Here is a 13,801-nt window from a genome sequence, read left to right on the forward strand (position 1 = left end):
ATGATAAATGATGCAAATAAAAGTTTTCCTTGTTTTCCTTGAACAAATAAATAAGTAGAATAAATAATGAATTTTTCAATTTATTTTTTTTAACATTGCGGCATAGTAATACAGTCATAATACATTATATATCGGTATTATATATAATGTTTTTATATGTAATGTAAATAATACATTAGTCTATTGAACTTAAATGTCGAATTAGAACTAATTGGTTAAATACGAAAGCCCAAAGGCATTTCTAATGATTAATGTTTTTAAAACACCGCCATTTTGGATCTACCATTATTGAATTTTGGTACACTTATGTCAAATTCAAAGTTGGGGATTCAAAAAAATGCTTTACAGAAATTTTCCATTAATTATAATCATTTTTTGACTTTTGGCCAGGTTTTTTGAAATTCCGCCCACTGTGCACCGGCTTAAAGTTGACCAAAACTGTAAATAAATCTTGATGGCAAAAGCGCCGCGATAATTTCCATGGCAACGATATTACGATTGGCCATAAACTTTCCCATGTGCAAACAGAAATTATGGGTATTCCATTTTGCTTAAAGCTAACTTAGCATAATAACAAAACAGACTTTAAGTGAGATGGAATACCCATAATTTCTATAATTTATATATATATATATATATATATATATATATATATATATATATATATATATATATATATATATATGTATATATATATATGTGTGTATGTATATATATACACACATATATGTATACATACACACATATATAAATGTATGTATGTATGCATGTATGTATGTATGTATGTATGTATGTATGTATGTATGTATGTATGTATGTATGTATGTATGTATGTATGTATGTATGTATGTATGTATGTATGTATGTATGTATGTATGTATGTATGTATGTATGTATGTATGTATGTATGTATGTATGTATGTATGTATGTATGTATGTATGTATGTATGTATGTATGTATGTATGTATGTTTCTATCTTTCTATCTATCTATTATGTATCTATGTATAAGTGCATATATATATATATATATATATATATATATATATATATATATATATATATATATATATATATATATATATATATACTATAATTTTCATACATATAATTTTTTCTTTAGTTAATTTTATTGTTTTTCTAATAGTCCAAATAAAAGATTGTGATAATAATACAATATTTAATTTGGACAAACAAAATTTCTTGTTAAGAGATTTGTCTGTCAATCATATATCAACAGGTACATTGCATTCTGGCAAATATTATGTGACTTTTTTTATTGTTTAAAACTTTGAGCAATCTTGTTCATTTCACAACTAGGATAAAAGAGCTGAAAGAAACCTAAGCAACTGTAACAATCTTTGATTCTTTAGAAGTTAGTTTTTCTTTTAGTAACTAGTAAAAGGGTTCATACAAATTTTAGGCAACTCTGTTGAATTGATTGCAGCTTTGCACAACCATCTCTTTCCTACAAATGCTTCTCAACATACTAACTGGTTAGAGACACATAAACAAGTTTCTAATGGTGTTTGTCAGGGTATCAAAACAAATAACAACATTAATGTCAGCAAGTGTTGGGATATGTCTCAGCAAATAAAATTTCTGTATATAAAAAACCTTTTAGTCTGTTGTTTTCTATTAATACTTTTATTTAATTACTGGTTTCTTTTATATACCTGAAGGTATTTGAAATCTGGAAATCTTTGTTTTAGGAACATTGGATAATTTCCCAAAAATTGCACGAATCAACTTTTCTCATGATATCATTTAATTTAGAGTGAATCAGTTGAAAGATTGGACCAAATGCTGATGCATGAAAAGTTAAAAATTTTTAAGCAAAGTCATACAAATCTGCACTGGCAGCTCAGTAAGTAGGAGTCAAAAGTAAGGTTTCTTGTCTTTAGTTCGTTCAACTTAAGAACAAGTGTTCACACTTTGATATTTTAGCTTTTATTTCAGTTTGCTTGTTTTTTAGTTTCATTCTACAAAATGGTGAAGTTATTCTGCATTAAGTCAATAATAAAACCAGCAATCTTGTTGCTAAAAATGCATGTACCAAACAACCAATAATCCTAAAGATTATGCACAAAATTATAATTATTTTTGAAAAATATTATTTTATTATTTTCTCATAAATTTTAAATTATGTTAAATTTTATTTATTCTTTCTTTATTATTTGTAAATGTTTGTATATATTTGTAAAAGTAAGAGATAAATAATTGTAAAAGTGAGAGAAAAACTTTATACTTATAATCAGGGTGTAATTAATACATTATTACACCCTGATTATAAAGGATTATAATCATGGTGTACTTAATACATTATCTATTTGTTTTCCATTGCATCTTTTTCATCTATTATATAGCAAAGTATTAAAATGTTAATATTTAGTTAACATGCATGTTCTACTAAATAGGACAACAGCAAGAACAAAAAAAATGTTTAAAAAATGATTTTAAAAGATGTAAACCTTTTTTTTTTAGTCTGCTTGCATCACACTTTAAAAGAATTTTTATTTGATACATATATTAGATAGATTTGTAATGTATGTTGTATATTTGGCATTTTTCAGCAAGTTGTTTTTTTCTTTTAAATTGATTTTAGATTATAAAAATATCAAAGATTTTTTAAATAAATATTATTAAAAATGGTTTTAAAAAATGTTTTTTAAAAATATACGTGTTACCTTTGCAGTTACATTAAGTTTATGTAAAAACTAAAAAAAAAAAAAGTTATAAAGTTGGTGTTTTAGTTTTTTCATAAAAAAAAATGGCACTAATAGAGAGAATGCAAATTCAGGGTATTCGTAGCTATTCCCCTCATGAACCTGCTGTGATAGAATTTCAAACGCCTCTAACACTTATTGTTGGTAAAAATGGAACAGGAAAAACTGTGAGAACCTTTTATATTTTTTTGTTATTATTACCCATACTGTAAAAAAAAACTGAATAATTGAAGCATGATAAGTACATGAATAAAAAGTTTATTAAATCTTTGATAAATTTATAATAAGTTTTTTAAAACAATTTATTGATAAATATATACAGGGTTCGGCAGCGATTCACAAACTAATTTTTGGCTAGGTTTTGTGATGTAAATAAAATACTTCTGCAATGTGTTTTTGTTGATTAATGTTCAATGATCGTCTTAGATTTTAACAAAATTGTGAATAAAAAGCATTTTAGTTAAAAGTTTTACAATGGAAGCCAAATGAACCAAAGCTATAAATTTGATTCATGCGGGTTTGCCTGCACGTGAAGTGATTCGTGTTTCTGGAGTGTCTAAAACTACATTTTACAAAGTGAAAAAATGTGACAGTGTTGAGAGAGTTAAAATGCCATATCCAGTGAACAAAAAAAGGTTTATAAAAAGTTTACAGAAAAGCTTAAAAAACATGTTGAAAAGAATCCTACTGTATCCATCAGAAAGACAGCAAAACTGTTCAATGTTAATGAGAGGACAGTCAAAAGAATTCTAAAAACACTTGGAAAAGTCAGTGTGGCCCAACCTTCATGTCAACTTTTGACTGAAAAACTAAAAACTTTACAATTGGAGTGATCAAAGAAACTTCTGAATCAGCTAAAAACCCATGCTTCATCAACAGTTAATGTTTTCTCAGATAAAAAACTTTTTAGTATTGACTGTGTGATAGATAGGTGTAATGAAAGATTCATTGTGCAGAAGAGTGACAAAGCACCACCTGTGTATCACACCAAGCACCCTCAGTCCATCATGATGCTAAGAATCATTGCTTCTAACAGAGAGAAATGCCCACCAATCCACATCAAAGAGAAAGAAAACGTTACCTCTGATTTTAGTATTTGCTTACTAAAACGCTATGTGGTGCCATGGCTGAAGAAGACATTCCCAGAAAACAATTACATCTTTCAACAGGACAATGCACCTTGTCATGGGTCCAGAAAAACTCAACAATATCTTCAGGACAATATGACTAATTTCTGGCCCAAACACTTTTGGCCACCATCCAGCCCTGACCTGAATCCCCTTGACTATAGAATGTGGAGCAGAGTTTAGAGTAAGGATTGCAAAAAGGCCCACTCAAGTGTCAAGTTACTAAAGTCATCAATTACCCGTGCTAGGAAATCAATATCAAAGGACTGTATAATAAGCACCTGCCAGTTCTTCCGCTCTAGGCTTGAATCAGTGATCAAAAAAAAAGGAAACCTTATTGAATGTTAAGGTGGGAAAAGTATTTATCTTCAACTTTTCTTGTATTAATATTCCATGAATACAATTTTTTAGTTCCTTAATTCATTTTGAAAAATGTTCTAAAAAGTTTGCGAATCGCTGCCGCACCCTGTAAATAGTTTTTAACAATCTTTTGATAAGTAATTAGTAGTAGTTAGTTGAGGATGTTAGTAGAATTATTTATTAATTATTTAACTAAATAAGGTATCAGGCTTCAAAATAGAGGTGATTAAGTTTCACAACAGATTTGAATAATCAGTAATAAATATTCTTAAATTGATTTTTTTTTACAAGAAACTGTTTGGATATTAAGTTTTTGGTGATAAATTTTTTTTTTTTATTTTCAGAGTTTTTTTTAAATTTTTTTGTTTTGTTTTTTTTTCAGAGCATTATTGAGAGCTTAAAATATATAACAACAGGCAAACTTCCTCCGAATTGCCAAGCTCAAGCATTTATTCATGATCCTGAGGTAATTAATTGTTTTTTTTTTCTTTATTTGTGTCTTGTAAAATGTTATTAATTTGTAGATAATTTTTTTCATGCCTACTTACTTTAAATGTTTGTGTCCATAGTTCTACCCCTGGTTGGTTTGTTTAGACTAATAGTTTTTTTATATACACAATATAAATAGCTCACTAAAGAAGAAGAGGTAAAGGGTCAAGTAAAATTACAGTTTAGAGATTCTATTGGAAATCGCTATCTTTGTTCCAGGACAACTGTTTCAAAAAAGGTATTTTCTTTCTTTGTGGCATTTTAAAGAAAATCAAAAAATAACAGCAAATTTTTTTTGAAGGCATTAAGTTTTTGCTGCAAAATTTTGATTTATGTTTAATTTATCTAGTTGTAGAGTATCAAAGTTTTCCATAGGACTAATCTTTGGATTAGCTTCACTAGCTGACTACAGCCAAAAAATAGTTAATTTCACTTTTGCATTAAGCTTGCGCAATTTATTTTGTTTTTTTTTTGTCTTTAAACAAAGCAATATTTTCCTAAGGAATAATAAAATCTTAACACATATTTTTGCAACAATGATATTTTGATGCATGAAAAAACACTTAAATACTGAAAAATTCTCATACTCTGTAGTAACTATTTTCTCCACTACTTCTTCCACACATTTTTAAAGGTATTACTCATGGTTAGTAGTCCATTTGCTTTAACCAACTTTTGGGAACTTTACAGTAAAAGAACATCATTTTTTATAATTAAAACTTGTATTTTTTACAACTTATCAACAAAAGTTAATTAAAATGTGTATCTAATTTCGTGTAAGAAAATTGTGATTTTGTGTAAGAAAAGGAATGTTAATTTAGAACAGTGTTAAATCTCTGTTAACTTTGTGTTTTTTTTTTTGTTTTTTTTTCAGGAAAAACTTGAAACAAAATCTTTAGATGCTGTATTCATGAAAGTAACTGATGGCCAGGTTTTAAAATTTTATTTACAGTGTGATTGGCGTATTGGATTTTTTTGACTTGTTATTTACCGTTTTTTGTTTCATGCAAATTTTTTGATCATGATATATGAAACCTGATAAATATTTCTACAAGTTGTTGCAAAGTTTTTGTTGAAAGTAGGTTTCTAAATGTTGAATATTTATACTTAGAAGAAAAGCATCACTTGTCGTTCCACTGATCTTTCAAAGGAAGTAAGTTAGCTCCTAAAACTAATGTAAACTTTTTTTATTTTTGTTTTTGTGACTCTTGATTTGATTTTTGATTTGATTTGAACTTTTGATTGGGCCCTACAAAAGGAGAAAAATGAAAGCTGGCTACCATTACCTGTCACCCAAATGTTTTCACCTATCATATTATAGTATAGAAAATTTAATCTGTATCAGTGTATTTCTTAACTATATATTATTGTGATGACAGTAAAAAAAGCAGCTACTTTTGTGCTAAAAGAATTTTGCACGTCTTTAAAAAATTACCATCCCACTATAAAAATCAAATTTTTATAGTCGAATTTTTAACAAAACTTTAGCTCAAGTGTATCCTAAACTAAATTTTTTAACAAATTTAGTTTAGGATATACTTGAGCTAATAAGTAGAAAATTACTGACAGGTTTTAGTTCACACTCAGTTCCAATTGATGATTGCATAGAAATTATACAAATTTGCTGTGTATGTGCATTATGTGAGACACTATATGACATTATATTTCGCCAAAATTCAAAAGAATTTGAGCACAGAAATTTTGAATAAACAAACCAGGAATAGCAGGCCAAATTGGTTTGCAAACCCTGCATCTAACATGAGTGTTGTTAATTCAGATATTTTAATTGTACAAATTTATAATAATACATAAAACATTCAAATTACATGTGTAATGTTCAAATAACATGTATATCAACTTTTTTTTTTTGTTAAATTTATTATCTAATTTTAAGCTTATTTAAGTTACTATAAGTAAATACTTATAAAGGTCTTGACTCTATTTTTATTTTATTTCAAGCACAGTTTTTCTTAAATAACTCTTGCATCAGTGTGTCATACTAAAAGATACAATTGTATTTTTGAATCTTATCAAACACAACAGAATAAATCAATAAAATTGTGATAAATCAAAATTGTTACAGTTCCAATATTTTTCAGATATAAATATTTAACAAGTTTTTTCTAATTTTTATTTGTATCTTTGATTACTTAAGTTACTTGCTTCTTCTTTCACTTGCCTTTTCTTTGCTATAGACCAAGCTAAGCATATTTTTCATTGTTTCTGTTGGAAATATTGGTAAGTTCATGATAACTCTTTTTCAAGTTGATGATAACTCTTTTTTTACAAGTTGTATACCTCTTTTGTGCTAATTTAAAAGGTTATTCTATTTTTTGGTTAGAACTGTTCTTCAAATGGTATATAAAGCCGGTTTTAAGTTAATTATGAAACTTATTTGAACCTTAATATTTTTTTATTCATACTAAAACAAATAGATTTATTTAGATTTTGTTCTGATTGTCATGCTAGCTAGGGTGTTAAATTTATTTAATTTTCTTCCATCCAAGATTAGACTGCGTGATCTGTGTGGGCCATATTTTGTTAACTGTCACCATTTCAATCAGTCAGCATGCTTATTGATTGAATCATGCAGTTCTATATTTAGTGGTGTTAGTTGATTTACTGGTATAAATATTACACATTAAATTTAAAGCAGTCCCAAATGCTAATGCTTCCACTGCCACTTTGCAATCTTGAAATGACAATTTGATTTCTGTACTTTACATGAAGTTATGTTAATTTTTTTTTAACAAGAACTTTACTTTTTCTGTTTAACAGGTGTTCAATAAAAATTTATGCAAAGATTAAAGATGAATAAAATGTTTCAATCAAGGTCTTTTTATTTTTGCGTTTTGTAGCAAATTAAATTCCTTATGATATATGATGTATATATGATGCATTAAACAAGACAATTAGACAATTTTTCTAAAGTGACATTCACATTCCTTGAATAACCAAATAAATAAGTAAAAAGAATATTAAGTGCTTTTGTTTTAAATAAACTTTACTGAGTATTAATTTAAGAGCGAGGTGCTTCCAGCATAAAATATTGACACACTGCTGAGTTTGAGCAAAAGATTAAAAGTGCGGCTGTATTTTCAGACAAACAGATATAAAAACCCATTCCTATTCCAAACCTATTATTCTCCAGTTGTTTTGCAGTCAGCAAAATGCTTCTACTTAGAGGAGTGCATTAAAAAGTATTGGTTTCTTTCGTTAAAGAATACTGTTTTGATGGCCATTACCTCTTCTTCCTTGATCTAGCCTCATCGCATAAACACAGTGATATTATTCTTCAACTAAAAAAGTATTAAGTATGCATCCAAATTCAATATCCCACCAAACTTGCCAAAATGTTGCTCAAATGATAATTTCTGGATTATTTTAAAAGGAAAAGTCTACAAGAAGAAGTGGTGATTAGGAAATCTGAATCAACTTCATACTAGTATAAGTAAATGAATTAAGGAAATTGACAATAAACTTGTAATAGATCTTGTTAATTCAACTCATATTTAAATAAAAATAATAAGGAGAAATGTATTAGAAAGGAATTATTTTGATAAATAAAGGAGTTTATTCTCCATTTTAACAGATTTTTGTTTAATTTACAACTTTAAAACTCAGTGAGTAATGGCCCTTTTATTTTTTCTTTAATTTTTATTGAAAACCCATTATTACTTCGAAATTGCTATTATCACTGAAAATTACTTAATTCCACTTATATCCAGGACCATCTTCATTACAGACCATCTTATATCCAGGCATTATTGTTAGTTTTTAAACAACTTTATCAACCTCAATATTTTCAAGTAAGATAGGCTCCTTCTTGACAAATTATGACTGCTTACCTTAAAATACTACAAATTATAGTTTTCTTACCTTACTTTTTGCAACATCTTTTTATATTTACTTGATAAAATTTGAATTACTAAAAAAAAGTAATGAATTAGTGAATTTGTTAATGACATTAGTTACTAGGAACTTAAATTCCCCGTCAAAAAATATGGTTTGTCAAATATGGTTACTTTATGATGTTTTAAAAAAAATTAACAATCTTGTTGTAGTTACAATCTTTAGTTTAAAAACTAATGACTTAAAGCTCAACATCAAAGAAAATACACTTAAAATAAATTAACCAAGAAAACTAAATAGTAAACCAACAAAACAAAAATAAAGTTTCAATCGTGAAAGGAATTGAGTAAATTTAGAGCCGCAAATACTAATTATACCACTTCTAAAATTTTGGAGTGTAACATCAAAAAAAAAATACCTAAAAGAATCCTTTTGAGAGACAGTACATACCAATGGGTAATGATTCATAGCATTTTTAAAATCCAGGATTACCGTCCATGGAAGAAATTTTTCAAAGATTTTTATCTAAGTTAAATAATTTTTTATGCTCAAAATGTTTGAAAACACAAATACATTATTAAGAAATATAGTGTTAAGGAAAAAAAATCTTTTTTTTGGGGTAAAATATTTTAGTTTTGAAATAATTTCATATGACTTGCCATATCTCTAATGCAACCACATTTTTTGAAAACAAATTAATCTTTGTTTATTTTTTAAATTCTCTGATTTTTGGTGAAAGTTTCCACAAAAAAGTGTTGGGAAATCATTAAAAATGCCAAATTCAGCTAAATCTTATACTGAATGTTGAAGCAGTGTGTATTCTTTACATGTCTAGAAGTGATCAATGCCTTACACCTTTTCTGATCAGTAGATTGAAAAAGCATTCTCTGTCATCTTTCGACTTTGATGATAAGTGTGCCCTATATGACATATGTACAAGCTGTAGCTTTCACAATAATCATTTCTCAAATTGTATGACTTCAGTTCTATCATTGGAATTGAACTCATACAGTTTGGTGAATATTTTTTGCAACCAACCAGAAGCTCCCCTGATTGTGACTGGATGGTTTGCAAAGTTTAAAGAGCAAAAGGCAAAGAACCCTCACCATTGGCCTGTGTTAACACAAGCCTAGTTCCACAGTAGAGAAGAGATGCTCAAAGTACCTAACTAATGTTAGGCCTGGATTACCCCATCACTGCACAATTGGAACACAACATGAAAATCTTCTTTCACTGGCACAAGCAGACAAAAAGAGTGCTGAGATGGTAGTAGTTTTTGTCTTGCAAACAAAAGAAGCCTTCCCAATGGTACAGTGAGACTTAGCCAATCAAGTGGAGGTTGCAGATTTCTCCTCAAGCTTGATAAGTATTAATTTTTTGAACATTTGTTGATTGAAGTCAAAACAAACTAGTTTTTTCTTTTACTTTCAGTTTTTTCTTTTACTTTCAGGAAAGGGTATTCCAAATCAACTTCTTAAGGAGCCTCTGCCAACTGAGAGCCTGGTGGCAATTCAATTAAATACTGGGTTGTCCAATAATCACATGTGACACCTGGGGAAGGATGTTGGAACCCTATTGTAATTTATTTTGTTAGCAAGAACTGTCTCTGATGATCATTTTGTTAAAATTTAGTGGTATAGATTTCTTAAAAATGAGTTTGGGATTTCTTGCAACAAATCAAGAACCAAATATCCCTATTCTGAAGCCACCAAAGCTGTGTATTTCTTTTCTAAAGGACTCTGGAGTTTAAAAACAACTACTCATTGCAATCTCAGAAGAAATGGTAGAAACCTATGAAAATGTCAAAAGCTTCTTGAAGCTCAAACTCAAGCACTATACCCTTCATTTTGTCTTGTGGCATGAAGGTTGCAAAGATCATTTGTGGAATTCAGTCTCATGTTAGCAAACATCCTTGTTGTTGGTGTGATGCAGACTCCAAATCAGACTTCAAATCTTGGAGTTTGTGGTTCATTGAGAACATAAGGAAGCAATACAACTGTCAACCAAGCTTTTGTTGCCAAAGAAAATTTTGTTGCCAAAAAAGACTCTATTGCTTGACTCGCCAAATGAATCACTTGTTTTAGAAATTATTCCACCCATGGAGCTTCACTTGCTTCATTAAAAATGATTTAGTGAATCATCTTTTTAAGAATCTCACCAACATTTGGCCTTCAAATCAGGCCAGAAATCGCCAGAAGCCTTACATATTCCCATTCAGTTATTTCATGGGGGACATTTTAATGGAAACCGTTGTCAAAAACTGTCGCAAAATGTTGATATGCTTCAGCACAAAGCTACATTTGGTGTATTCCCTTTCATTGAGGGATTCCGTTGCTTTCAAAAAGTTGTAGCGTCTTGTTTTAGAACACAACTTGGTGACAACTTTTAAGAGCACATTGAAAATATTCAGACAGCATACTTGGAACTTCCAGTTATCTCAACAAAGGTTCCCTCAGTCTTTTTCCATGTGTTGCAATTCATTTCTAAGAACAATCAAGGCCTTAGACTCTATAGTGAGCAATCAACTGAAGCTCTTCATTCAAACTTCAAGCCCAAATGGTAACATTTCAAGAGACAGAAAACCCATCCAGAATATTGGATTCGTTTGTTGAATTGTATTGTTGATTACAACAGCAAGCATGTGTAATAGAATTTTGAATCACTGTAATTGTAAAATCACTGTAATGTAAAAAGAAGAAAATACAGAAAATCTTTTTTATGTTTTTTTGTATGGCAAAATATGAGGTCATTTTTCCTCAAAAGTGATATTAAATTTTTCAACATTTTCATGAATTGTTCATTTTCAAATGTAGAATATACATATTAAAGAAATAATTTCTATGTAATTTTCTATACTACCTCTGATTTAGAAATAATAGTTAACTTTATCTTATGAATTAGTCTTTAAAAATGCTAATTTCTCTCAAGGACACTAATTGAGGATTTTAAAAACACTACCAATGATAACCCATTGGTATGTACTATTATCCCTTAAAAGGATTTTTTTTTGGGTGTTTTCATTGATGTTACACCCCAAAATTTTCAACAGTGATACAGCTAGTGAACCATTAGCATGCCTACCAACTACATAATTAGCAAGTGGAGAATTTCAATGAAGTGTTCAATAGTTTTGTGCAATCTTTAAAAGTTTAAACCAAGTTAGTAAATTACATAGTTAAAGCCAATAAATAGGAAACAAAACTGCAATCCTTGTGATCAAAACAAATGCATGCACCCATTTGATGTGAAATAAACTTTATTATTTAATCAAATACAAGTAAAGGCTTTTTTTTTATTGTTTTAGGCATAAATCATTAAAAAATAAGAAAAGGGGTTGATTTGTCAATTAATTTGTTACTTATTATGCATCTACACATATTACTTGTTCTGCTTTTTACGTTCTAAAGTGGACTTATTTAAAAACATAAAAAGTATTCATGCATAAAAAGTACATTTATATTGGTTTTAATGTGTTTTTAATTTAATTAACAAACATGTTTTTAAGAAATTTGTACCATTTTAAAGCTAATCAACTAAGGCCACGAAATGATTTTTTTTTAAAAAAAAATAAAGCTAGTATGCATATTGAGAACTATCAAAAAAAAATCATCAGTCATTTTATGTATTGTTGATTATATATACAATTATATATAAAAAGCCTTTAACAGTAGTACTTTAAAACACTTCTACCAAATAGAAGTTTGGTATTAGCTAAGAACTTTGCTCTTCCTCCTATGAGGGAACACTTCTCTTTTAGAATAAAATTTGTAAAATTTTCTTTTGTAAAATTTAAAATTTAAAAAATAGTTTCCTTCAACTCTAAGTGGCATAGCAATGCATGATCTTACTACCACTTAAAATCTAAGTGGCTTAGCAATCCATGGTCTTACTAGCACTTAAAACCATGATATAAAATATCATTGGGTTTTTTAAAGATTGTTTTTTCAGTTCCCTAATTACCAGAGAACCTTATTTTAAAAATGATTACTGTTAAGAGCTTCAAGCTAGAAAAACTACATAAGAAACTTCTAATGTTTGCTCTTATAGCTAAAACATTCATAAAGCAACAAAAGTTCTTTAAAAAAGGAAAAGCTGGTAAAATTTAACCACAGCTAGATACAGTGGGTGCAAAAAGTATCCAACACAAAGGAAAAACTTTATTTAATTAAAACCTATTCAACAAAATAACATAAACAAACACTGTTCTAATGTAATTTTACATGGGAAATACAAATATCATATCAAAACAACAATATCATTAAATATTGATTTGATAATTGTAATTTTGTAAAAGTTAAGGTTCAAAAAGTATCCAACACATCGTAAAAAAAGAATTTGATTCGCCAATAATTTGTCATTCGTTATGTTCAAGGGAATATTCTAGAATCAGAAAATGTTGGAACATTCTAGAATGCAAAAGAATGTCATAGAATCTTTCTAACTGCAGTCATTCATTACCTGACATCTTCATTGGAAGGTGGCCTAAATTTTACGCTCTTCAACAATGCCTAAAACTGCAGAGTTGTCTGAATCAACTAGAAAATCAAATAATCAGCTGCACAGAGATGGTTTGGGATATAGAAAAATTTCATCTGTGTTAAATATCCCAATTTCGACAGTTGGTGATACTGTTCGGAGGTGGAAATCCTTCCATCTTTCGACTAGTCTGCCTCGTTCAGGGCATCCTACAAAAATGTCTGACCGTACAGCTAGGAATTTAGTTCGAAAATTACAGAATAATCCTCGACTGACTTGCTCTAAACTGTAAAAGGACTTGCAATCATCTGGGACAAATGTTTGCAAGAATACAATTAGGACAGTTTTTTGAAAGAGAGGATTCCACTCTCAGTCACCAAGAAAAACCCCTCTCTTGAAGGAAATTCACGTAAAGAAACGTCAGACCTTTGCTGAAGAGCACTTGAGTAAACCTTCAAGCTTTTGGGATAAAATATTATGGTCAGATGAGACTAAAATAGAGTTGTTTGGTCGGAACTGTGTCAGTCGTGTTTGGAGACAGAAGAACTCTGGGTTTCACCCGAAGAATACTGTTCCAACAATGAAGTTTGGAGGTGGCAGCATAATGTTTTGGGGTTGTTTCTCTTCTGCAGGCCCTGGGGAATTGGAAATCATAGAAGGAAGGATGAACTCCGAAACATACCAGGGCATTCTTGAGAGATGTCTTGTGAAGTCAGCCGAAAAACTGAACCTTCCTCGAGGTTGGATATTCCAACAAAACAATGAGCCTAAG

At 29.1% G+C, this 13,801-nt stretch overlaps 1 protein-coding gene across 5 annotated transcripts in view; it reads left to right on the forward strand.

Annotated features, from left to right (window-relative positions):
• Positions 1 to 2,661: 2,661 nt before the first annotated feature.
• Positions 2,662 to 13,801, forward strand: part of LOC145187284 (DNA repair protein RAD50.L-like) — a 35,556-nt gene continuing 24,416 nt past the window's right edge. For 3 of the 5 annotated variants that reach the window (XR_016456191.1, XR_016456193.1, XR_016456192.1), the window contains exons 1-5: positions 2,666 to 2,892; positions 4,595 to 4,678; positions 4,841 to 4,939; positions 5,576 to 5,632; positions 5,813 to 5,854. Coding sequence is in view for 2 of the 5 variants with exons in the window: in XM_090099666.1 (XP_089955792.1) it covers positions 2,770 to 2,892; positions 4,595 to 4,678; positions 4,841 to 4,939; positions 5,576 to 5,632; positions 5,813 to 5,854 (405 nt within the window). In the remaining 3 variants the exon portion in view is untranslated. Of the gene's footprint in view, positions 2,893 to 4,594; positions 4,679 to 4,840; positions 4,940 to 5,575; positions 5,633 to 5,812; positions 5,855 to 13,801 lie in introns of all 5 variants that reach the window. The other 2 variants (XM_090099666.1, XM_090099663.1) reach the window with 2 other exon arrangements.

The sequence above is a fragment of the Hydra viridissima genome, unplaced genomic scaffold (assembly GCF_058129835.1).
Source record: "Hydra viridissima isolate aposymbiotic clone 2 unplaced genomic scaffold, HvirCarnegie_v1 scaffold_10, whole genome shotgun sequence".
Taxonomy (NCBI): domain Eukaryota; kingdom Metazoa; phylum Cnidaria; class Hydrozoa; order Anthoathecata; family Hydridae; genus Hydra; species Hydra viridissima.